The sequence below is a fragment of the Rhinolophus sinicus genome, chromosome 2 (assembly GCF_057876585.1).
Source record: "Rhinolophus sinicus isolate RSI-liver-muscle chromosome 2, RSI-T2T, whole genome shotgun sequence".
NCBI classification, from domain to species: domain Eukaryota; kingdom Metazoa; phylum Chordata; class Mammalia; order Chiroptera; family Rhinolophidae; genus Rhinolophus; species Rhinolophus sinicus.
Genome location: NC_142502.1, coordinates 71,529,682 through 71,556,739, shown reverse-complemented (window position 1 = coordinate 71,556,739; position 27,058 = coordinate 71,529,682). Strand labels below are relative to the sequence as shown.

The 27,058-nt window shown below is 35.3% G+C and overlaps 1 protein-coding gene across 9 annotated transcripts in view; it reads left to right on the top strand.

Annotated features, from left to right (window-relative positions):
- MYO6 (myosin VI) overlaps positions 1-27,058 on the top strand; it is a 136,653-nt gene that overhangs the window by 43,636 nt on the left and 65,959 nt on the right. For all 9 annotated transcript variants that reach the window (XM_019729593.3, XM_019729592.3, XM_019729591.3 and 6 more), the window contains exons 2-6: positions 7,757-7,899; positions 12,836-12,905; positions 17,139-17,212; positions 20,182-20,311; positions 22,272-22,377. In XM_019729593.3, coding sequence (XP_019585152.1) covers positions 7,783-7,899; positions 12,836-12,905; positions 17,139-17,212; positions 20,182-20,311; positions 22,272-22,377 — 497 coding nt within the window. In that variant the 5' untranslated portion in view covers positions 7,757-7,782. The remainder of the gene's footprint in view (positions 1-7,756; positions 7,900-12,835; positions 12,906-17,138; positions 17,213-20,181; positions 20,312-22,271; positions 22,378-27,058) is intronic.

Below are 27,058 nucleotides of genomic sequence, written 5' to 3'. Positions count from 1 at the left end.
CACTTTTCAAATCATCTTATACATGATATTTTAATATTTAATAACTATATAATAAACTTATTAATAAAATATTTGTTTTAATTTTTTTACCCTCTTTTTTGTTAGCAAGTTAATCTTAGCTATACCAGTTAAATTGAAATTAGCTTTGGTGTTCTGAGGCTGTTTCTAAGAATCAAGTGGTAATGGGCCTAGTTTTAAATGCCCATTGGCACATTGGGCTTCCTAAGGTTATATTTGAAAGTACAATAAAAAAAAAAAAAGGTCAGTCATTAGGACTGTAGCTATGATCAAGTGGACCTACTATTAAAATCATAGCTGGATTAGACTTTTTTCTTTTCTAAGATGTCTTAGACTGCAAAACATTAGAGTTCTGTATTTTCTCATTAATATCTAAGCCTGAAACAGTGACTGGCACATATTAGGTGCTCAGTAACTATTCAATGAAAAATAAATGAATGAATATCAAAATGACTTACTAATTAAATTGAAGTAGTCAGTTTTTAGATCTTGTTATCTTGAGATGTTTTCTTATTTTATTTCTTTGTCATGAGTTTGGAATTAGTGGTAGGTATTTTCTCCCCATTGTTAATGAATATTTACTGTTGATGAAACCAAGATATTCACAATAAAGTTCAATACTAGTGTTAAATGATGCATAATACACTATTATAACAATTCAGTAATTCTCATACTCTACAACTAGCTGAACAAGATTAACTTGGAAATGTTTTCTAGGAAGGCCTTTTCAAAGGTAATCTAGTGACTAAAGGGAACCTTGCTGAAATGTTTTTGAGAATTCTGGTGTGTAAATAAGTTCTTATGAAACTGAAGTGCTCAATGAAAGATTGTGCTAGGTACACACAAAACTTGCCAGCCAAAGCCAACTGTTATCTGGTGCCCAGTTTTCTCAGTGTCTGGACACCAGGGAAGCTAATAGCCTTCAGGACACACTGATACAGATGAGAGAAGTTGCCAGTTTGAAGCGTATGTGCCAAAGGTGCACATAACATTCTTTTGATCAGCAAGGCCACGGGCCTTGCTGGCCAGATGAAAGAGTAGTCTTTTTAGAAGGCAAATTTGATACATCCGTGCCCCCGTCTTACCCCCAATGAGAATTTAAGATCCTGGAGGGCAGGGATTTTTGCCAATTTTGTTTAGTGCTCAATTCCAAGTGATTGCTTTCCTGTTTTAAAGATCCATGAGGCCAGATCCATGTCTCTTTTTGCCCACCATTATATCCCAGCACCCAGCAATATGGGGTACATAATAGGTGGCTAAATAAGTAAGTTAACAGAATGAATGACTGTGGAACTAAGCGTTATTCGTACCTTATTAAGGGTTCTTCTTACCCTGTTTAATGCTCTTTTTCTTCCTTTTTGATATCTTATTTCTGTTCTTTCAGCCCAACTCTAAATTACTTGTAGCTAGCTAGTATTCAGTTTCTAATATCCTAGATAATAAATGAAGACATTATATAATTATTACAGCTATAATTTTTAAAGGATAATTTTTTAAGGTAATGGTGACATAGCGGGTGATGGCTCATATTTTGTGATAAGGATCTAGTTGTTCCACTCATGGCACGTGGCCATTATTGGGATCATCACTGCGGTTGTGGGGAAAAATCTTGCCATGTGTGACAACATGGATAGACCTATAGGGTATTATGCTAAGTGAAATAAGTCAGACTGACAAAGACAAATACTATATGATCTTACTTATATGTGGAATCTAAAGAACAGAATAAATGAACAAACAAATCAGAATTAGACTCATACTGTTTCCCCGAAAATAACAAAATAAGGGTAGATAGAAAAAAACTGATGGTTACTAGATGGGAGGGGGGTTCAAGGGATGGGGGAGAAAGGTGGGAGAAAGGTAAAGGGATTAGGAAGCACAAATTGGTAGTTACAAAAGAGTCATGGGCATGTGAAGTGCAGTGTGGGGAATAGAGTCAAAAATGTTGTAAAACTGTATGGTGTCAGATAGGTGCTATATTTGATGGGGGAGGGAGCACTCATAAGGTGTATGGACGCCTGGCCACGGACTGCGCTGTACACCTGAAACTAATATAAAATAGTATTGAATGTGAACTGTAATTTAAAAAAATATGTATATATCATGTATATATAGTCTTGGGATGTGAAGTACAGTATATAGTCAATGGTATTGTAATAGCTCAGTGGTGTCAGTGGGTAGTAGACTTGGGAGTTTATCACTTTGTTAGGGGTATAAATCATTACATTGTTTTGTACATCTGAAATTAATAATGAAAAAAGAAAAGAATAATATGGATGTGTAGGTATTTGTCACTCTAGCCTACAATGTTTGCGCCCCAGAGCCTCTTGGTGATATGCTTCTCACCTTTCAACAAGAATGTATGGAAGGTTAGCATAGTTCCTCTGAAAGGTTACAGATTGCCTTCTATAGGTTACTTCGTGCTTCTGTAGATTACTTCTACAGATTACTAGGGTGTTTACTTTAAAAATATCAGTTGTCAATTAAATACTAAAAATGAGAGTTTTCAGTTGATGATAGGGTATTGTAGAGTATTCCCTTTCTTTTCCTGAATAACAAGGAATTTCTTATACCACGTTTCCCTGAAAATAAGACCTAGATGGACAATCAGCTCTAATGCGTCTTTTGGAGCAAAAATTATGAGACCTGGTCTTACATTATTTAAGACCCGGTCTTATAGTAAAATAAGACCAGGTTTTACATTAATTTTTGCTCCAAAAGATGCACTAGAGCTGATTGTCTGGCTAGGTCTTATTTTCAGGGAAACGTGTGTGTGTGTGTGTGTGTGTGTGTGTGTGTGTGTGTGTGTTTCTTTAAGGAGGGCGCAGCTCACTGTGGCCCATGTTGAGATCGAACCGGCACCCTTGGTGTTATTAGCACCACGCTCTAACTAACTCAGCTAACCAGCCACCCTCAAGAATTTTAAATTTGCTTAACTGATTGCAATGATTCTTAGTTTATTTTCAGTTTGTATTCCTGCATTGCATATGTAGTCAGCCTTTAATGTGTTTAAAGTACAGTAGCACTGGGAATTGAGACTGTCTTTTATAGATTCCCTTTATAATATCTTTTTAAGTACTCTTCATATGCAAACATGCTTAGTGAGTATGAATGTTAGAATAAGACAAATTCAGATAAGAATCTAGGCCAGATTCACCTGATCCAAGCATAGTGGATATATTTGATGACAGCACTCAGTGTGGCTGTCTCTTGGGTCATACTGCTCTTGTTTGGGTTGGTAGTTTGCCTAAGTACAGAGTTCTAGGTTGGAAATCATTTTCCTTCAGAATTTAAAAGGCATTGCGTTGAGTTACTTCTTTCAGTGTTGCCGAAGGCATTTTGATTCATGAACTTTTGCATATGACCTATGGTTTTTTTCCTCCTTTTTCCTCTTATTTCTCTGGAAATGTGTAGCATCTTTATTTCTGGTGTTCTTAAATTTGACATGGTGTGTTTTTGTGTGTGTGTGTTTTTTTCCAGTGATTGTGTTGAGGACTTAATGGACATTTTGGCTAGTTTCTAGAAAATCGTGCTTCTTAGTTTGGGTGAATTTTCTTTGGATATTTCAAAGCTTTTTCCCCCTCTATTTTTTAAGGGGTGGCAGGATGTTTGCTTTTCCTGGTATTTTGATGCTGAATCTTTTTGTCTCCGTTTCATATCTTTTGTTTACTTCTATCTTTTTCACCCTATTTCTCTTTTTTTTCTTGGCTTTTTGAAAAATTGAAACTTTATTTCTATATTTTCTAGGGAATATTTCATTTCTGATAGTAGGTCGTTAAAAGTAAATTATTCTGACATTTGTTAAAACGACAAGGAAGACTTTATTCAGGACTATCGCAATAGGAGTGTATAACAAAATGCCATAGGCTGGGTGGTTTAAATAACAGAAATTTGTTTACTCACAGTTCTGGGGGCTGGAAGTCCGAGGTCAGGGTGTCAGCATAATTGGGTTCTGGTGAGGACTGTCTTTCTGGCTTTCAGTTGGCTGCCACCTTGTTGTAAGTTCACATGGCCTTTCCTCAGTGTGGAGGTGGTGGGGAGGGCAGGGGGATGTAGGGAAGGGAGAGAGGCAGACTGAGTTCTCTCTTCTTTTTGTAGGGCTACCAATCCTAATGGATTAGGATCCCACCTTTATGACATCATTTAACCACAATTACCTAGTACAAGCCCTATCTCCAAATGCAGTCACATTAGGGTTAGAGCTGTGACATATGAATTTCGGAGGGTTACAATTCACTGTATAGCAAACACATGTATTCAGTCTGTAACAAGGAGTATTACAGTAGGGGAGAGAGAGTAGGTTCAAATTCAAATATAGCAAAGACAGCAGGGGATTTATAGTCAAGGAGCAGAGTTAGGTGGGTTGGTAGATGTAAAATAATTAAGGAAGCAGCCAGGGTAGGGGATTCTTGCTAAACTGACTTAAGGGGACTCTTGTTAAACACAGGTCAAAGGTAGGGGATAAGGAATTTGGTCAGATATCAGGAGTAGAGACATTTCTCTAAAATAGCTTAGCAGGATTCTTGCTATAACTGGCCTACGCCGACCCAGTAACGTGGAAGGCCTAGCTGCGGCCTAGTCCAGGAGGCTCAGCGGAGCCTGACTGAGTTTGGTTCAGGAGAGAGTATCAGCATGTGCTAGTTTTTGTATGTACACACTTAATTGTTTCTGGGATTTTTTTATTCCAGACACCCTTTCTCTTCTCCAGAGAATAACCTTTAGGCTTCTCTTGGGGTAGTGTGGGAGCGGGAAGTCATTTACCCAGCAACATGGAGTGTGTGTGTGGTTGGTGTTAGGAAATCTCTTTCTCAAACAACTTTTACTTGGTCTTCCTTATACGCCCTCTTTTCACCCTTGGTTCTACAAGTATCTTTGTACTATAGTCCTTGTGTCTTTTGAGATTCAATGGTATAATTTGGGTTGTTTTTCATCTTTCCTCATTCTTGGGGATTCAGTTCTCTTGAATTTGCTGTCAGTTGCCTCTCAGTCATTTGCTTTCCAACTTCCAAAAGTTGTTGTTACTGTTTCCTCTTTGGTTCTCCCCATCCTAGTGGACTGATGTACTTTTAAGGGATTGCTTAGGGTTTGAAGCAATTTAGGGTTTAAAGAAGAAGAATATTAGGTGTGTGCCTTTAAATCTGTTATCTGGGAAGCCTGCAGCAAGTGGTTCCAAATGGGAAAGCAATTTAAATAGATCAAGGGAATTTGCCATTCTTTTCTGGACTTGGGGGCTTTGCTTGCTGTGATTTTTTTTTTTTTTTCAGTTGCTCAGTTATTTCTAAATGATCACTCATGACTATTCTGTAGTTTCCCTTTGTATTTAGACCTATCACAAGACCATTTTCTTGAAATTTATTGGTGGCTTCAAACAAGGGATATGGAGGGAATATAAGAGGAAGAGGTATGACTAGCATCTATTGGGTGTCATTAGAATGGTGATCTCAATTTTATGTCACTTAATCCTCATAGCAATTCTGTAAGGTAAGTGATATTATCACATATGGGTAAGGATAATGATAATGATCAGAGAGATTAAGTAACTTGCTTAAGAGCTAGTCAGACAGTGGTAGAGCTTAGTTTCAAGCCTGGGTTTTAAGACCTTTCTTTCTTTCTTTTTTTTTTTTTAACTCTTTCTAGTCTACATCTCCTTTTACTCTTCCCAAACTCTGAACAATTTATTCATTCACCCAGTGAATATTGACTTGCCTGCTCTGTGCTGGGCCTTGGGGTCATTGAAAGGACTGTGCTTATGGAACAGAATGACATCAGATTTACCTTTCAATAAGATTTCTGGTGATCGGTGCAAATTGGCAAGAATGGGAGCAGGCAGCTGAGTTAATTACAGAAGTCCTGGTAAAGGGCCATGTTGGTTTTGACTAGGATGGCAGAGGAGAAACAGAGAAGTGGGTGAATTTAAGAGACTTATTAGAGATAAAGCCAACAGGATGGGGAGGGGGGGTGATACAGATTTAGAAGAAACTGGAAGAATTGAGGATGACTCCAGGTTTGGTTTGAACTGAGTGTTGTTGGTGCCTTTACTGATATAAAAAATAACAGGCTGGAATAGAGTAATAATATAGTAATAACCATCTTATATCTATTAGTTGTATCTCTAAGGAGGTATCCAGTAGGCAAGTAAATATCTGGGAACTCAGCAGTGTTCTGGGTTGGAGAAATAAATTTGGGCATCATTTACCTACACGTGGTATATAAGGCCATGGGATTAGGTATGACTATCCAGGGAAGGTGTGTAGGTGTAGCTGTTGTAATGTAAGTTTGAAGCAGTGTTACTGATTCACATCTATAGAGAATCCACATTTAATTTCTTAACTCCGAATTATACTTACACCTAATAGCATTTGCTGCATGGGGAAAGCAAGTCCCACTGTATAGCCATGACATGGAAGATATGAACCAAAAATCATACTACAAATATGCCAGTAGTTAGCAGCTTTTTGATTGAACTGTATACCAAACACCCTTGACTTTCATGAGAGACGAGGTCTGCAATCATTGACGTGGGAAATCCCAGATTTGAGAATGCCACACAAGAGGAGAGTTATGGCACATGCATCAGCTCTTCTTAAGTATAGATAAGTACCGAAAAATAAAATCTCATTGAGATGTTAAAACTAGAACCTCTGGGATCACTCACTAGCTGATTCACTATCACACATTAGTCACATAGAATCCAAGCTTATTAAAATTAAATATTTTACATGTCATGGACCTTTCAGGATACTCTAAAAAAACAGAATGGTAAATGTTAGATCTGAGAATGCCAAGCATGAAAGAAGCTTTTTAGGAACACTTGAAAAATTAGGTTAGAATTTACAGTAGGCAAAATCTGGAAACAATCCAAATGTCCGTCAACAGGGCAACATATAAACAATTGTGGAATAGTCATTCAGTGGGCTAGTGTACACAACAACATGGTTGAATATAAAAAACATTTTGTTGAATGAAAGAAGCTAGATAAAAAAATCATATATCCTATATGATTTCATTTATATGATGTTCAGGAAAAGGCAAAACTAATCTATAATGATAGAAACCAAAACAGTAGATGTCTGTGGGGAATAGAGATTGACCAGGAGGCATGAGGGAACTTTCTGTGGTGAGGGAAATGTCCTCAGTATTAATTAGCTGTTTGTGACATGAGGATATCTTGTGAATGCTTGGGATTTGTACATTTCACTGTGTTTAAGTTCTACCTCAGTATAGGAACACTTGGATGAGGCATCTCTGTAGTCTCAGGTTGTCAGGGAAAGTTTCCAGAGGAAGCAATCTCACATCTTTCACTTTTATCCCTTCAGGTCTAAAATGACTTACTGTTTAACTCCAATCTAACTCCACACAATAACATCTATTCCTGGGACAGTTGTTTTTGCAATCTAGAATACTGTAGGTAGTAAAAGGGAGTGCTATTAGAAATCACATTGGGACAATAGATTGACCATTGCTCTCTTTTTGTACTGCTCAAAGTGTAGTGCTTCCTGCAGTCACAACTGAAGGAGTGCTGTAGCAGAGCAATTGTTACCTGAGGGTAGGGCAGACTCTGCCTGGTCCTTATGTAAAGGTGGATACATCATGGCTGGGTGCTACAAGATGGGAGGGGCTGGGGATTACCTGTGGGAGGGGTTTTAGGAATTGCAATTTTCATGTTAACTTTTAAAAAAGATATGTTATTTGTTTTTTATTTCCAAGTTATTCATGTTGCTTTATTCCTTTGACACAGGAGATAGTGGATAACTCACTTCAAAAATGGAGGATGGAAAGCCCGTTTGGGCGCCACACCCTACAGATGGATTTCAGATGGGCAACATTGTGGACATTGGCCCTGACAGCCTAACAATTGAACCCTTGAACCAAAAAGGCAAAGTGAGTATCTCAGAAATATTTCAAAATTCGATTTCTTTCTACGGTGTCTCCCTTCTCAATGAAGCAGATGAAGCGTAGGGAAAAGCAGATTTCTGGTAATTGAATCTTAGTTTTCTACTGCGTTATTTGATTAAATCAGAAGTACATACCCTAGGGGGAAAAATGTTGCCCTACGATAAAATTATACAAAAATTTAGTGACTCTTTCATTATCATTGTTTTAAAGAAAAAATAGCATTATGATAAAATGGAAACAGCATTTTTATTCCTTATACATATTACTAAAGTTACTGATATATTTGTGATGTTACAAAACTAAAGTATGAAAAGCGAATTGCGGGTGGCCGGATGGCTCAGTTCGTTAGAGTGCGAGCTCTGAACAACAGGGTTGCCAGTGCGATTCCCACATGGGCCAGTGAGCTGCGCCCTCCACAACTAGATTGAAGACAACGAGCTGCCTCTGAGCTTCCGGAGCGGGAGCTCTCAGCAAGGTTGTTGGTTCAATTCTCTCTTGAGATGGTGAGCTGCACCAGTGACTGGACTTGGAGCTGAGCTGCGCCCTCCACAACTAGATTGAAGGACAGTGACTTGGAGCTGATGGCCCTGGAGAAACACACTGTTCCCCAATATTCCCCAGTAAAATTTATTTTAAAAAAAAGTGAATGGGATTATGTTAATCAAATTTTGCTTTTTATTTTAGCTCCTAGACAATTCCTTCTTTTAAGCTTTTTATTTACTTAAATTTATTAACATGGGATTGGAATAAATTTGTTTCTATTAAGTAAAGATACTTAAGTCTTATGATAGGTTTTAAAACATGAAAACGTACTTTAATTTTGTACACATAGTATCTCTTTTCTTTTATGCTTAGACAAAGACCAAGCAATACTACAAATGGGAGTTTAGGGGTAAAATGACCGGGAGTCTCTGTGAGTCTTTATGGGGACTGTAAGGTCTCTTTTTGTGGGAGATCTTCACAATTTTCAGTTTAATAAATATTCCTGTTAAATAGGTCGTCTGACTAAATTAAATTTGTTGATGTCATTTCTGTTTACTTTGGACTCTGCAAATATTCATGAATAATTTATATTCTACAGATACATGGTTAACTAATGCCATATGACTACCATCCTTCTGGGAACCTTAGAAAAACAAGGTGGATATCTCATGAGGCCTTTTCACAGAGAAAACTATTCTGTTACTGTAAACAACCCAAGAACCTAAATGCATAATATATAATGTGGCATGTTAGAGGAGACCAATTAAAGATACCCTCAGGAAAGAAAAGACAAAGTGTTTCTGGTTTTTTCTCTTATTAACAAGTACCTATTTGTACTTACAATGCAGTACATGTTAAAAAAAAAAAAAAAAGGAAAGAATTAAAAAAATAAGCTCAGTTATTTTTATTTATTTGAACTTATAGTGGAGAAAACATTTTCCTCTCTCAATTTGATTCTCTGGCTGGGCCTGAGAATTAAACTGACATAAGACAAATTTACAGTGGGACAAGCATAGAAGTTTTATTAAATGTTCATATGCATATAGGAGCCTTCATGAGAGAATGAAGAACTGAAGACATGCCCAGAGCAGAAAGCTTCTACACTTTTTAGACAAAGAAACAATTTGTGAAGAATTGATAAGACAGAGGGGTTTGGGCTAGGGATGGTATATTGTGGAGAGGTGCTTAGGAAAATAAGGGTTAGTTTGACAAGGTTTGTACAGATTTCTCTTGGCCTTGATTCCCCTTCTCTGGTGATAAGATTGTCTTCCTTCCTTCTGGTTCAGGGAGGGCACCTTTCACATGGCAGTTCTATGCCCTGCTTTCAGAAATAAAAAGGACAGAGTGCCTTTCTTGTATCGGCTATTTCTCAAGTGCCTTTAGCTCACAATAATCAGTATGTCAAAGTAGCATGTTTTCGGATGACAGAAATTGAGTGAGCCTTCGTTATCCTTCAAAGTCTTTTTTTTCATTTTTGTTTAACACATTTTATAAGCACAGTAAATCATAAGGCTGAAATTAAAAGTATATATGCTAAGTATATTCTGTTATATCCACACGTGACAAAATAGTTCAAGCATAGAAGAAATTGGATTTATGGATGTATGCTTTTTATATTTTAAATAATGTATGTGCTTTCAACTGTGCTTTATTAGTATTAATCACATACACACATAGAACCAATAAAAATACTTAAAATGTAAATTGTGAAGCCATGAGAAGTATGGATCTATAGAAAATTTTATAAACTAAAGCTGAAGCTTCTTTTTACAAACATTTTTTGAGGGTTAACAAAAATCTCAGAAATTGCTTTTAATCTTAATTTCTTCTTTGCTTTCTGATTGGGGTCTTAATAAATTGTAAAGTGTAATAATAACTATATATGGTTAAAAAGATCCACAAGAGAAGCAGTTTTTTGCCTAGATAATTAATGGCCTTGTGATCATACATTTTTAAATATTAAGGAATTAAGTGCATAAAATGATGGACAAATCAAGTTCTGTTTGTTGATACAGTAGAAGCATAGAAGCGGGAATGATTTAGCTCGGGTCTTCAATGATAGCAATTGCTTTTAGCGTTTTTTGATTGTGACCCATAGGAAGAAATAGATTTTACATTGCATTAGGTATGTGTGTTGTGTGTGTGTGTGTGTGTGTGTGTGTGTGTGTGTGTATGAAAAATAGATTTCACATTTCAGCAACTGTGTGTATTGTGTGCATGTGTCTATCCATAAATGAAACAGAGTTGGTCAAATGAAACATCTTTACTGCATGTGATGCAGTCTGGTGTTTTCTGATATCTTTTATTCTGTTAAAAATGCTGTCTCGAATCTCTAAATTGATTTTATGTTCCCTATTTGCAGCAGCTTGGCCTTCAGGCTAACGCCCTCAATATATGGCATTTAAGGGGTCGACAGTCTCTCTTCCCTGCCTACTTTACTAGTCTTATTTTTTGCCAACCAACAGTTGCTCCTTCATACTCTTGCCATATGCTTATTCTTGTGAAACTGTTTCTCTTTCTCTTCCACGCTGCCCCTCCACACTGTTTATCAGGTCCCCACTATGAACTAGGTGATGTTGAGTGCTTTGTGTTGTTCACAGTACTCTTTTTGCGTGGAATACCACCCTCCATAGCCCTTTGCTTAGTGAATACTTCTCTCTCTCCCAAGACTCTGATTGAGGTCACCTCCTTTATGAAAAATTTTCAGTTATCCAATCCTCCCTTATTCCCCTCCCATGCCATAGAATTTACTGTCGATTACTCCTTTCTTTGAGGAGTAGTATAAATTCTTAGCCTCCTGTAATACTTAGGTGGAGATATTTATTTTCTCTCCCCCTCCTTACTAGACTGTAATCTTCTCAAGTGCAGGGACTGTTTGATTTGTCCATTTCGTCATTGGAGCTTGATGCTCTGTGTGTGAGATGTGGGAGATGTTTACTCCTGGGGGTCATTGTGTGCTTTTGTATGGGATCTTCTCTTGACAGGACAAAAAGCCTCCTCCTTTTAAGAGAAAACAATTGCCTTAATGAAACAAATTTTCTCTTTCTCATTGAGTAGGCGGTGAAGGGGAGAAGAAGATGGAGGTTGGAGATAATTTGGGAGATGAAGAAATAGGAGAGAAGCTATCTTGTAGGACTCATTACTTGCCTTTCAGCCTTTCTCTTAACTTTCTCATTCTAGCAACTCTTTGTCTTCTACCTCTCCCCATTTTCCGATCTCCTGGAGCCTCTTTTATTTCACGTGGCTCTAACAGGATATAACCAACACCTGGAGTCTGGGGAGGTCTTACCCCCATTTCTATGGCTGTGAAAGTGGGCACGTAGGTCTGTGACATTAGCAATTATTTCTGAATGCATTTCCCGATAGAATCATTGTAATAATTTGTGGGTTGTTCTATATTACCGTTAATATACTTAGTATACATTACGGATTAGTTCCGATTTTGTGATCTATCCTGTAAACCTTTCCACATTTATAATGTTAAGACCATGTACTGGGATCCAGATTATAAACTTCCAGTGTATTTAGAGCATAACAATTTTCTGATTTGGGTATGACTTTGAATTGAGGTAGTACCAGCAGCCTGGATTTACTCTGTAAGCTATAGAAGTAGCCTTGTCTTATAGGTGTATGGATACACACATATATAGACCTACAAACATTATTTTAAAATAATTGAACAATTTTTTCTTAGTATTTTATTTGATATGGATGACACCTGCAACCAATTATAATTGTTTGAGAAGTATAAATTAATAGATAAGTTAGAATGGCATGGATAAAATTTAATTCTCTTTAAATGTAATTTGAGATAATTTCTTCTCTCTTACAAGATACTATCTTAATTCTAGAATTTCTACCATAGCATTTAAGTGATATAACAAATACAAACTTCTTCATACACACCTATAATTTTATGGACCAAATAGCTTTGGGTACCGTTTATATTTCTGGCACATTATCTGTACAAGAATTCGTGTCAAATATGTTTTACTTAAAAACAATTAACAATGAAATAATAATCTGTGCTGTCAGTGTATCTGATTGAGTGAATGTTAACTTTTTTCTTTTTAAAAACAATACAATTGCTATATGTACAAATGTTAAAATTTTTATTTTTATAAAGTTGTTAAATAGCATACCTATATAAATTTAATATACTTCACTTTTTGTCCTACTCTAGGTATTAGAGCATAGTATGTTTTTTATTGATTTCCATTATTGATTTCATGGTCATGGTAATAATGGATAAAGTTTTTGTGTAAAGTTATTATCCTGATTTTTGGGTTTGTGTCTTGTTAAGTAATAGGATCTTGTATTGTATTTTAATGAAGAGCATATTGTTGCTATTATTACAATATATGCAACCAGTTAAGCTTCTTTATTTTTCTTGCATTTATAAACCTCTACTTTAATGAGTTCTTGTTTTGTTTGTTAGACATTTTTGGCTCTGATAAACCAAGTGTTTCCTGCAGAAGAGGACAGTAAAAAAGACGTGGAAGATAACTGTAAGTATCAAATTGAAAACTAGTTCTCATCCACAGAAAAGGAAACTGTTCCTCTAAAAAATAAATTAGTGGTTCTATTACTAGGTACACTATCCTGGTTCCGAAGAAATGTAGCCTTTTGACATGAAGATTCATATGAATGGAGGAACTCAAAAGCCCTAAATTCATTATTGTCTCACATTTGCACTTTGGTGAAAGACTCTCTTGAATGTCCTTTTAGTTTACTTCAGTTGTATAAATGTGGGGAATGGTAATAATTTACCATGGAGCCTGAACTAAAGATCTCTTGTTAACGGTTTTGAAAGAGTTATTTTGAACTTCATCTAGAATCAGATGATATTTATAGTAGTGTATGTGGTTCAATAATTTGGAAGTTAAGTCAAGAGGACCCATTTAATGCCACTGTTTGGTGGGAAAAAAACATTTAAAAAATACTGTGTTATAATTACTAATGGAAAAATTGATTTCAGAACATTAAAATAAAACATTAATTTGATATAACTACCTTAACGTGTTTGGTGGAAAAAACTTTATCCAGTAAATAGGCCATGTTTATTCTCGCATTTTTAAGACTAAGTATTACTCATATTTCATTTTTTACTTGGCAATATTTAAGAATCATGTCCAGGGGTTGGCCCGTTAGCTTTAGTTGGTTAGAGCTGGTGTTAATAACACCAAGGTTGCCGGTTCAATCCCCACATGGACCACTGTGAGCTGCACCCTCCTTAAAAAAATAAATAAATAAATAAAAATAAAAATAAAAAGAATCATGTCTCATTGTCAGGGATTTCATTAAAGATATCTTACATTAAAAACTTAACATTTAAAGAAAAATAATAAGAGAAAGGAATATATTTTGTCCTTGTTGATTTTCTCTGGAGTTCACATCTGTGTAAGATTCCCATATGTGAATGGGCAGTGTGGAATTGAGTAATAGGAGAACTGTGGGCTTAGGGAGCCTGAGTTCAGATTCTGACTATGCTGTTAGGAACTGTGGCTGTGGACAATTTCTCTCTCCTCTTTGAGCTTTTCATCTGGAGAATGGGAGTAACAATGTGTGTGTTGCGTGCTTGGAGATGATATATTTAAAATGCTTGGCACTGTGCAGTGCTTACTCTTTAATAGTCTCTCAATAAATGGTAGCTGTTATTAGGTGTAAGAGTTTGAGGGAAAATGTGGAGCTCCCTTCCTTTTCAAAACGACTGGAAAGTTTGATGGGATAATATTTTTCGTAATAGCAATCAGAACAAAATAAAAGGAATGAGATTCTATCATATCCAAAATAAGAGGGAATATCTCTTTTCTTAGAACTTGCTAGGGTATTCAGAACTAGAAATTAATCCTTTTCATATATTAAATGTTTTTTTGGTTTACATATCCACGTGTACCTAAACATAAGTGGTTTTGAATTATTTTTAATCATTTTTTTAATTAACACTTTAAGGCATTCTCCTTCAGGTTATTTCATCTTGATGTGATATTTGTCTAACTATGATACTTGTCCAGCCTTTTAATTTTCCCGGTCTCAGTGTAGTTTTGCTGGCTCTTGCAGGTGTTTTCTTAGATGATGCCAGCTGGCAGCAGTGTTAATATGTGGATGTTAACTAGCCTTATCATTCAGTAGCCCAGCCCTACTTGAAGTCCCTTTTCTGAAACCACACCATTAATGCAACTTTGGTTGTTGAGTTTGCAACTTTGGTTGTTGAGTTTAGAATGTAGGTTTTCCAACTAAAGTGGTTCCGTCACCTATTCTTTTGTCTAGACTTGCCACTATACCACTGTCCTCTGCCAAATGACACATGGCATTGTTCCTAGGGTTTCACATGCATAGTTTTAAAATCCTTTTCTCTATTTCATGGTGGTAATGTGTTTATTAAAAGTTTGATGTCTGTAGAGTGTTCTGAACTATGTGATAAAAGTTCTGTTGAAAGAGATGCATGAGTTGTCTTTTGATAGTGCACTAATAATATAGCAAAATTTTATTACCTAGTTTTAGCTCTAGATTTTCTGTGTGAAGGGTTTTATATATGAAGGTTAGTATGTTAATTTTGCCTTTTTACTTGACTTTTGGATATTAATGCCATTAAAGCTGTTAGGAGGCCCTAGCCACTTCTTACTGTTTTATTCTGCCATAAGTGGCATTAGAAAACAGTGATGCATGTGTTCTTGAAAAGTGAATTGGCTACATATGAGTGTACAAACATGGGTAGTCTTTGAGATAGGTATAGCAAGAGGCTCTTGTTGGACAGAATTGTCTAGGTGTTGAATTGTATGTTAGGCACACACACAGTTTAGGCATATATACAACTCCTATGAGGGATCAAGCAAACAAGCAAGTGAATCAGGCAGGGTCCTGTTCTCAAAGATCTGCTTTAATAGCCGAAACCAGATATACGAGTATAATATTATAATCGCAATACTGGCAGTCCTTGGTAAGCACCATAAAGAAATTACAAAGAAAGTAATTCTAGTGGTGGTGAGAATGGGGAAGTGTACCCTGTTTCCCCAAAAATAAGACCTAGCCTGACAATCAGCTCTCATGCGTCTTTTGGAGCAAAAATTAATATAAGAACCGGTATTGTATTATATTATACTATACTACATTGTATTATATTATATTAGACCCGGTCTTATAGTAAAATTAATACAAGACCCAGTCTTATAGTAAAATAAGATCGGGTCTTATATTAATTTTTGCTCCAAAAGGTGCGTTAGAGCTGATTGCCCTGCTAGATTCTTATTTTCGGTGAAAAAAGGTATCATTTGTGAGATAATATTTGAACTAACCTTAAAGGATAGGTAAATTTTTAACACCTGGAGATGTAGAGATGGAGTCCAATGCATTCATGATACTTGGGTTTGATAAATAGTTTAGTCTGCCCATAAGTTAGACCACATTAAAGAGAACTGTGGAAAATTATATAAAAAAATCAGTTGAATGCAGGTTTAATAAGGGAGTACCAGATGTGAATATGGACTTTGGTAGTAAATGGAGATCCACTGATGTTTTTTTAGGAGGAGAGATATTTAACTAGGCCTCTAGTTTAGTTAATGTGCTGAGCAGTCTAGATTAGGCAGGAGGGAGACTGATGCAGTAGACAGTTAAGAGGTTACTATGATTACAAACAAGGTAATGTGACCTAAACTGGGATTGGGGCAGTGGAAATGGAAAAAAAGGAGAGACATTTCAGAGATTCAGATTATGCCAATTTTGAGTGCCTACTGTGAATCTGGTATTGTGCTATCCACTTTATTATATGGTGTGAAGAGTTGGAAACTGGTTTAGAGCAAGGAGCAAGCAATGGTGGTGCTAATAGTAGAAACACAGTGATTGGGAAGAAGAGTGGTTTTGTCTACTCTAGCATATGGTGGAAATTTAGAAATGGAGCTCAGATGATTGGAGGGCTGGGAGAGTAGATTAGGCTGGGAGAATAGACTATGTCAGAATGTGTGTGTGTGTGTGTGTGTGTGTGTGTGTGTGTGTGTGTGTGTAAATGTATGTATATTTTGACATATTAGTAGAACAGACATCAGAAAAACAAGATTTCTACCCTGATTCTGATATTAATTAACTGCATATCCTGGGTTAAGACATATATGTATTTTCAATCTGTGTTGGGAATTTGAGTATGCAGAGATGACATAAGTTATTATAAGATGATATAAGTTATACGCAGATTTTCAATTGAGAAGAGTGGTCAGTGCGCCTAACCTCCGAGTTGTTAAAGAGTCAAGTGTACAATTTCTCCAGGATCTTATTTTGTTGTATCAGTTGTGAGGCACTGGCTGAATGGTCTAATGGTCCCTTCTCATTCTAAAATTTTATCTTCTGGGTTTTTTCTATAAAATTTTGTCAGATTTTATTAGTATCATCCCTTTGTTGTGTCAAAGTGTATTAAAATTGGCGCTATTTAAACTAGTACTTTCTTTCCACTTGAATTGTACTCAACTTTTTAACCAGATTTCGTTAATGTATACTTACCTGGTACTCACTAGATGTACTTACCTGGTTGGAAATTCATTGTTTATAAATATCACTGTGACACACATGTAAAACTGGATCTATTTTAAATTGGCCTCTTGGGTTTACATGTACCATGGTTTTAAAAAGATGGAATTAAATCTAACAGGTGAATTTTAGCTTGGATCAAAGTGACTCAGATTAAGATAGTGTTTGTATTATTTTACTTTTTTCCTTCAAATAGCTAATGATTTATACATTTTATGTCTCAGGTTCACTAATGTATTTAAATGAAGCCACACTCCTCCATAATATCAAAGTTCGATACAGTAAAGACAGAATTTATGTAAGTATTTTATCTATGGTTTAAGTTTCTGTGGGGATAATTACATACTACTGTTTGATGTTGTTGAGCTCAAAATTTTCTGAAAGGAAATCATATTTGATTGAGTTTGTTGAATAAAGTGTGAGCTCCGTGAAGATAAGGATTTTTTTTCTAATTTACTGCTCTAACTCCAGGAACATGCATGGTACATGGTAGGCACTTGCTAAATATTCAGACTTAAAAATGTCCAATTTTTTTTCCCAAAAACATACTAATTATTTGGGGTTTTGAGTTATTTTTGGTATATGCTTACAGATCCATTTAATTCATTTTCCACATTGTTCTGCCATGAATTTAAGGCAGACTGTAAAAAATGTATATTGAAATTAAAAACTTGAATAACCTAAACAGTACCTGAGGAAATACCAAGAACACTGAAATGCTGATCTTAGAGCCTAAATAGTTACAATATTTCATTAAGCCCTAAGGAGATACCTTACCTTAGAAATACAGAATATTAAAAAATGAGAGCCCATGCTTTTAATGTAAATATGGTTTGCACCAAATCATTCAGATGGATACTTAACTAGTATGTTTTAATTATAATTACTCATTGGGCACATGAGAGGTTTTATTTTAATATGACCTAGTTGTAGATTCCTTTGTTGGCTGGAGATAAATTACGCCACTGTAGTTCTCCTGTTATAAAGATGCGACTCTTCATTATTTTTGAACGAAGAAAACACATGGCTTCTTTGACACCTCCTAGATCAAATGACAGTCTTAATCTTTTATATCACTATCAGTTTGCCTAATTGTACTTACTTAATTCTGACTAAATTACCTTTAGTCTTTGCCATCTGTCCAAGTGGTGACAGCTGGGAAATAGAACTAATCTAGTCTTTTCCAAAAGAGTTCACTTGCCATCTTTTGGTTATACATAGCACAGTATTAAGTCTTTATGTTCCTCAATTTTTTTTCTTTTAAATCAACTAAATAAAGAGCCTATATGGTTATTCTTGATTAAAAATACATTTAGAAGCAAAATTCACTCAATCAGCAGACTAATACTGAGCATCTGATGTGTGCTAAATGCTGTTTTAGGTACCAAAATCATAAAAAAAACACTTTTAAAGTTTGTTTTTAAAGCAGTTTAACTTGTAAAAAGTCAATAAAAGTTGATTTGGATATAACCAGGAACATCATCTTTCAAGTAGAACTGGCCACTGGTTTTTCTTTACTTATATCTTTTGATGGTGGTGGAGCAATCTTATTTATTTGATCAAATTTTGATTGTTTTAAATCTTTTTTCTTGAAGTTCAGACATTTTTTATTACCTTAAAGAATCATCATACTTTTAAAAATTGATAGAAAAAAATTTAAAAATTGTTTTAAAAATTGTTTTTACTTAGGATGTTTATATAAAAGTTTAACACCCAGGGGATTTTAATTGGTCTTTTAATGCTTCCTGTGTTGCAATGATACTGTACTTACTGAATGTGATGTTAATTGAAGGTTTTACGTGCAGTATTAAGTGTATTTAAAAAACTAGTTGCTTTTTTTTCCACATTGAATTTAGTTGACTTGCAAGCCTTTGCTAAATCGCATGGTTGATAGAAAAAAAATATGTGAAATTTAAGTTTTTGTTTCTCTTGTATAATGTCTACATCACTCTGGAGAATTTTAGGGGTATTCCTAGCTTTTTTGACCCTTCTATTCCTAAGATATTATATGCAGTTGGACAAATGACCTCTGTTAGTAGCTGTTTGCATCATCAGCTCCTTTTAGAAAACCAGTATTTTCACGTTAACTGAAGCCATGATTGATATGTTTTCTCCTAGCCAATTATGCCTTTAGTTAATAAAGCCATCAAAATCAGCAATACATATAGTTATTACTGCTGTAATATATGTAAGACAAGGAAGCATTGTAATAAGAGTTGAAATTTGATGTTTTTATATTTTTCACCGACCAGAATTATCACTCTTCTCCCTTACATTTGAGTAAAACAATAGCTAGCTCACTTTAACATTTTCACTGGTTCCTAAAATCTCTTTTACTTTCCTTTTGTCTCCCATAGAAAGATTATTACCTGGAATTTCTTATTTGTTTACCCTACTCCAGGACATCTTTGGGAACATTCACTGAATTTTAGATTAGTAGTGTGTGAGTTCAAGCTTTTTGCATCATTTCCTTTCCACAACTAGGAGCAGAAAAGGGAAAAATGTGGTTCTGTGTGCCCTACTTTGGCCAGTAAACCACAACTAATTGCTAAACCACAACTCGCTTCCTACCCACAAGGAATTTTATAGATCCTATTGGTGCATTTTTTTTTTTGTCTTTTAAAGCCACAGTTAGATTCCAATTTTAAAAGCAAGCTTTAAGTTGCTCATTAAACATTTTAGCCTGTCAATATTCTAGGGAATGGTTAGCATGTGTTGTTTTGCAAAATCAGGGACCAGAAGCTAAATCAATTCTTGGTATTCAGTGATGGGGATAGGTCTAGACGTTCTTATGACCTATGTTAAACTCTTCAGTAACGGTGAATAAAATAGTCTAGGTAAGGAATATAAATGACCAAAACTCAGGCTGTAGGGCTAGAACTAGGAGAATAGATCTCATAAGTAGTCAACAGAAGAAGGCTGATTGAAGTAGAGGCTTGGTGTTGATGGTATAAACCAGGAGAGCATATGGGAGGAGAATGTTTTCTTTAAGGCAAAGGGAGATCAAGAGAGATAATGTTGATTTTAGATGTGCTGAGTTTGAGATGCCTATGGGATGAGAAGATGTAAATATTTATTAAACATTAGAGAAGTATGGGTCTTGTAGAGATAGGGAATGTTTAGGCTAGATATGCAGATCTGAGAGTCCAAGTTATATAGAGAATTGAAGGTATCTATTTCCTGTATTTTCTTTCTCCTATGAGCCTTATTTAATTTTAAATGAAAATAGTAATTGCAAAATTTTATGTTTATGCTTTTCCTGTTTAGACGTATGTGGCCAACATTCTGATTGCAGTGAACCCATACTTTGACATACCTAAAATATATTCTTCAGAAACAATAAAGTCGTATCAGGGAAAATCTCTTGGGACAATGCCACCTCATGTCTTTGCAATTGGTAAGTAATTTAATAGCATCTTCATTTTTACTTTTCCTTGCATTGTACAAATTTACTCAGTTTTCTTATGGTTTAATAGAAGATACCATTAACTGAATATATCTTTTGGAGGGCCTGCATGCATTTTGAATGTATCACCATTGTTGGGAGCATGTACTTTACACAGGGTGGGGAAGAATACTTTTACAGCCAAATCATGGGGCAGTTGTACATCATTATCTTTATTAAACCCCTGTGTCCTCTTAAATGTGTCCACTCAGTTGAAAGTAGGATGTATAAAAAGCTGACCTAATGGTCCTTTTTAATTGCGCAACATGATCAACTCCTTAAAAATGTCCTCCTTTATGGCGTTCACGCCAGAGTCATCATTTGTGAACATGTTACTTGAGCTACATATGAGCTGTAAGAGCAGACAGCTTCCAGGCATTATCTTGGCTTTAAAGGGGCTTTATAACATTTAAAGGGTTGAAAATGGTGTATGCTTCATATCTCTGGGGAATGTGTGTGGGAAGACAGCAGTATCTGTCTTTGCCTTTCCCAGGCTCTCTCATCTTAAAGCACTTGAGCTCTGAGGAACACAGAGATGGAGTAATGTAAACCTCCCCCTCCCCCAATGGCTGATAACTGCAAGTACAGAGATGTTAGCTAATCCCTTGGATCGAGGCATAGCCAACAATTACATAATGACATGTTTTGGTATTGATTCTTAGTGCAGTCTGTTTTTCTCTTTGGGCTTTCACTTCATGCCTGTGTTTTGGCCTAACCAGGCTTCATGAACGTCCAGATTTGGCTGACTTGTGTACTAGGCAGAGTGAGTATGTTAGCCAAGACCAGTGGGACAGCTGATTGACTTCTGGTTCTCAGATACTCTAATGGGCATTGGTTTGTTTTCTGTGAGCTACCAAAATGGTGCAAAAGCCTTAGAACCTGAATGTGCGCAAGCTCACCGCTGGAGAGAAGTTATATGTCTACAAAGTAAATAAACTGTTTTTTGGTTTTTTAAAATTTACTGTTAAAAAGTATTTACAGTGATTCCACAAGAATGGGTGGGACATATTACAAAACCGATCAAAAGAATGGGTACACTTTTGCATGTAGTTTGCATTTGGTCCTTAGAGTAAAAGTCGTTTGTAAAGCCTTCCACAGTAGTATGGGAAGCACGTGTCTGAGGTGAGAAATAGTTGTGTTATAGGATTAAATTAGTAAGGACCTAATTTTGAATTAAAGCAGTTTTAATTTGAGATGATTTTAACAGAATTAAATTGTGCTCAACTTATCTGTATAGTCTTAAAATGTAAATGTCTTAATGTCTTACAACTTAAGACATTTTATAGCCTAAATTGGTGGAGTATAATGAAGTTAAAAATTATATATGTAAACCATTGCAAAACTAAAAAAAAGTATAGCAGTGAATTTTGCCCATTTTTGAAATGCTGATAAATTCTATATGATGTTTAAATTTGATAGAATATTGCAGAAAAACACAGATTTAATTTGCAATTATTTTGCAATTATGTATTTTTTTTCCAGCTGAATTTTTGGTTGCAGATTTTTTTTTCAGATTCCTTAATTGATAGCTTGTTACTTCTCGCTTTTCTTCCAGAACTTCATTAGTTACGCATAGTGAGCTTTTTATTTATTTTTTTTATCTCTGCAGATCTTTTCTGGTATTGGGAAGAGCTGAATCACAGCTCTTCATATGGAGACATTATAGTACAAACATAAGAGTTGTTTATTTGGATTTCATACTATTTAGCTGTAAGGATAATAAACCAGAACATACAAATACTTTGAGATGTTTTCAATTCTTTTGAATGATTTTTAAAATTTTACTAACTGTAAACAAACATTTATAATTTCTTTTGGAGGAAGGTCTCTTTGCTAGTAAACAAACTTTCTGTCATTTAGTAAATTGGTATTTAATAACTGTTCATCATTAATGTATTATTTTTGACCCTAGCTGATAAGGCTTTTCGAGACATGAAGGTGCTCAAGATGAGTCAGTCCATCATTGTATCTGGAGAATCAGGAGCTGGCAAAACAGAAAATACAAAATTTGTTCTCAGGTGAGAAATATTTAGCTAACCTGGAATAATTTGAACAAGTTGATTTTTTTGTATTATAGCTAAAAAATATATATCATAAAATTTACCATCTTAACCATTACTAAGTGTGCAGTTCAGTGGTATTAAGTATATTCACATTGTGGTTCAGCCAATCTCCAGAACTTTTCCTCTTGCAAAGTGGAAACTCTGTACCTTTAAACAGTTCCTGGTTATCCGCTACCTCAGTCTTTGACAACCACCTTTCTACTTTCTGCTTCTGTGGTTTTAACTGCTCTAGATACCTCATATAGGTAAATTATACAGTGTTTGTCTACCTGTGACGGCTTATTGCACTTAACATAGTATCCTAAAGGTTCATTTATGTTGTAGCATGTGTCAGAATTTCCTTTGTAAGGCTGAATAATAGTCCATTTTATGTACATATTACATTTTGTTTACCTACTTATTTGTCAGTGGGCACTTGGATTGCTTTCACTTCTTGGCTATTGTGACTAGTGTTACTATGAACAAAGAGATACAAATATCTCTTTGAGATTTGAACAGGTTGACTTTGAATACTTTTGTATGCTTTATGACGTAGTTTAAAATAGTGGACTCTATCCCTTTTAAAAACAGACACCTTATGTGGAAGCTAAGGTGTAGATTGAAAACTGCTCTGTCTTGGTATTCTTTTTTTAAATTTTTATTACTAGTTTCAGGTGCACAAAACAATGTAATACTTAGACGTATGTCATTTATATCCCTCACACTGTGTCAACCCCCTCCCCTCATCCACTATCCCTCTGACATCGCATAGAGCCGTTACATTTCCACTGTCTCTATTCCTAATGCTGTACTCCGCTTCTTGTAAGTATATACACACACACATATATATATATATATAAACTTGTAGTTGACATTCATTATTGTTCAGCTTCAGCTTCAGGTGTATAGTGCAGTGATCAGGCATCTACATCATCCCTGAAGTGGTCTCTCCCTAATGAGACAAGTGTCCATCGGATACCCTACAAAATCTTTACAACATTATTGATTATATTCCCCAAGTTAACTTGCGTAACCCCATGGCAATCTTGTTGTTACTGACTGCTTTCTAATCCCCTCACCTTCCCCCTTATCCCCACCCCCCACATCTAGCAACCCTTGGTTTTTCCTCTATATCTCTGAAACTGTTTCTGATTAGTTCATTCACTTATTCTTTTCTTTAGATTCCACATATAAGTGAGATCATATGGTATTTGTCTTTCTCTGTCTGACTTATTTCACTTAACATAATGTTCTCTAGGTCCATCCATGTTGTTGCAAATGGTAAGATTTCTTTCTTTTTTTATGGCTGCGTAATACTCCATTGTATAAATGTACCACAGTTTCTTAATCCAGTCATCTACCGATGGACATTTTGGTTGTTTCCATGTCTTGGCTCTTGTGTATAGTTCTGCAATAAACATAGGAGTGCATAAAATTTTTTGAATTAGAGTTTTGGATTTCTCTGGATAGATACCTAGGAGTGGAATTGCTGGATCATAAGGTAGTTCCATTTTTAGATTTTTGAGATACCTCCATACTGTTTTCCATAGTGGCTGCACCAATCTGCAATCCCACCAACAGTGCACAAGCGTTCGCTTTTCTCCACATCCTCGCCAGCACTTGTTGTTTGTTGATTTATTGATGATAGCCATTTTGACTGGAGTGAGGTGGTATCTCATTGTGGTTTTTATTTGCATTTCTCTGATGGTTAGTGAGGTTGAGCATTTTTTCCTATGTCTGTTTGCCATCTGTATGTCCTTTTTAGAAAAATGTCTCTTCATGTCCTCTGCCCATTTTTTAATTGGGTTGTTTGTTTTTTATAAATTGAGTTGAGTTGAGTGAGTTTTTTATAAATTTGTGATATTAACCCCTTTTCGGATATATCATTGGCAAATATCTTTTCCCATTCAGTGGGATCCCTTTTTGTTTTATTGATAGTTTCCTTTGCTGTGAAAAAACTTTTTAGTTTGACGTAATCCCACATGTTTATGTTTTTCTCTTACTTCCTTTGCGTGAGGGGATATATCAGTAAAAGTCTTACTCTGGGTAATGTCTGTAAAGTTTCTTCCTATATTTTCTTCCAGGAATTTTATGGTTTCAGATCTTACATTTAAGTCTTTAAGACATTTTGAATTTATTTTTGTATATGGTGTAAGGAGGTGGTCCAGCTTCATTTTTTTGCATGTGTCTGTCCAGGTTTCCCAGCACCATTTATTGAATAGACTGTCTTTACCCCACCATAAATTCGTGCTTCCGTTGTTGTAGATTAAATGGCTATATAGGCATGGATTTATTTCTGGGCTCTCTATTCTGTTCCATTGATCTATGTGTCTGTTTTTATGCCAGTACCATGCTGTTTTAATTACTGTAGCTTTGTAGTATAATTTGATGTCAGGTATCGTTATACCTCCCACTTTGTTCTTATTTCTCAAGATTGCTGAGGTTATCTGGGGTCTTTTATGGTTCCATATAAATTTTAGGATTATATGTTCTATTTCTGTGAAAAACGTCGTTGGTAGTTTTTTTTGTTTTTTTTTTTTAATTTATTGGGGTGACAATTGTTAGTAAAATTACATAGATTTCAGGTGTACAATTCTGTATTACATCATCTATAAATCCCATTGTGTGTTCACCAACGAGAGTCAGTTCTCCTTCCGTCACCATATATTTGATCCCCCTTACCCTCATCTCCCACCCCACACCCCCCGTACCCTCTGGTAACCACTAAACTATTGTCTGTGTCTGTGAGTTTTTGTATCTCATTTGTTTGTCTTGTTCTTTTGTTGTTTTTGGTTTATATACCACATATCAATGAAATCATATGGTTCTCTGCTTTTTCTGTCTGACTTACTTCGCTTAGCATTATACTCTCAAGATCCATCCATGTTGTCACAAATGTTCCTATATCATCTTTTCTTACCGCCGAATAGTATTCCATTGTGTATATATGCCACAACTTCTTTATCCATTCATTTTTGGAAGGACATTTTGGTTGTTTCCATGTCTTGGCCACTGTAAATAAAGCTGCAATGAACATTGGAGCATACGTGTCTTTATGTATAAATGTTTTCAGATTTTTTGGGTAGATACTCAGGAGAGGGATTGCTGGGTCATATGGCAATTCTATTCGTAATTTTTTGAGGAACCTCCACACTGCCTTCCATAGTCATTGGTAGTTTGATAGGAATTGCGTTGAATATATATATTGCCTTAGGCAGTATGAACATTTTAACTATATTAATTCTTCCTATCCATGAACATGGGATGTGTTTCCATCTATTTGTATCTTCTTTCATTTCTTTCTTCAGTGTCTTATAATTTTCTGAGTACAGATCTTTTACTTCTTTGGTTAAATTTATTCCCAGGTATTTTATAGTCTTTGAAGCAATTGTAAATGGGATTGTTTTTTTAATTTCTCCCTCTGATGTTTTATTATTGGTATATACAAATGCAACTGGTTTCTGAATATTAATTTTGTATCCTGCTACTTTACTAAATTCATCTATCAGCTCTAATAGTTTCTTGGTGGAGTCTTTAGGGTTCTCTATATATAGTATCATGTCATCTGCATATAATGACAATTTTAGTGTCTTGTTATTCTTACGAGGATTCTGTAGGAGATCTGTGCTGGTTAGGCAAAGGGAAATCTACAACTATTCTTTATATTCGGTTCTCAATAGTCCTGCTATTAGTGTGGTTGAAACCGTTTTTTACATTAGGTTTATAACGATTAACTTTATTTCTACCTCCCCACAACCCTCGTTGTAATGTATCTCCTTTGCTGCCATCAAATTAAACTCTACAACTTGTTTAAAATCCTAACATTTTAAATATGGAAGGAACCTTAATGCTCATTTATAGTTTAATTCTTTCAATTTACATAATCAGGGATGTTAAATCTAGTGTAGAGCCTAGTGCTAGGACCAGTGCATTCTGAGTTTTTGCCAGTGGTGTTCTCATTGTATTACAGTTCTTAGTTGATTGCTGCATGGTGGGTCCCTTTTTGAAAATTTGCTATTTTTTAATGCAAATATGTATGCTATTTAGAGTTACTTGTATGAAACCAATTTGAGTTTGTTATTGTCAGATATGTATATGCAATTCCGGTTAAGGGAATACTTCCTAATGCTCTTGGAATTCTAAGTGATTCAGTTTGTAATAATATGTGGTAATTATGTGGTGAGTTTGTAGTTCATATAAACCTTTGAAAATGAACAAATAATTAAGAAATGGTAAACTTAACACTGTAACCTTATGTTGTAAATCAGAGATTACTCTGTTTTGAAATGTAGCAGGCAAGGAGTTGTTCCATCATGTTTTATCTTTCACTATAACAGAAAAAGTGGTAACTGCCTAGTTGTTCAGTGGCAGATTACTGTATTTTATCTCAGCAGTATGAGTTAATAGACTGCCACAAAAGACTTTGGAGTCTAATGCAGAATATGAATATTGCTATGTGAAACGTGGGGCATATTTAAAACCAAATTGTTGATAAAGTCAGAATATTCCCCAAAACAGTTTTAAAAAATAATGCTGATTGAGATGTTTAAGCTAATCCAAATAGAATTTTACATATTTACAAAGCTATAACAGAATAGTTGCATTTAAATATAAATTTGTGAGTTTTAAATAAATAATTACAATGATCCAGGGTTAA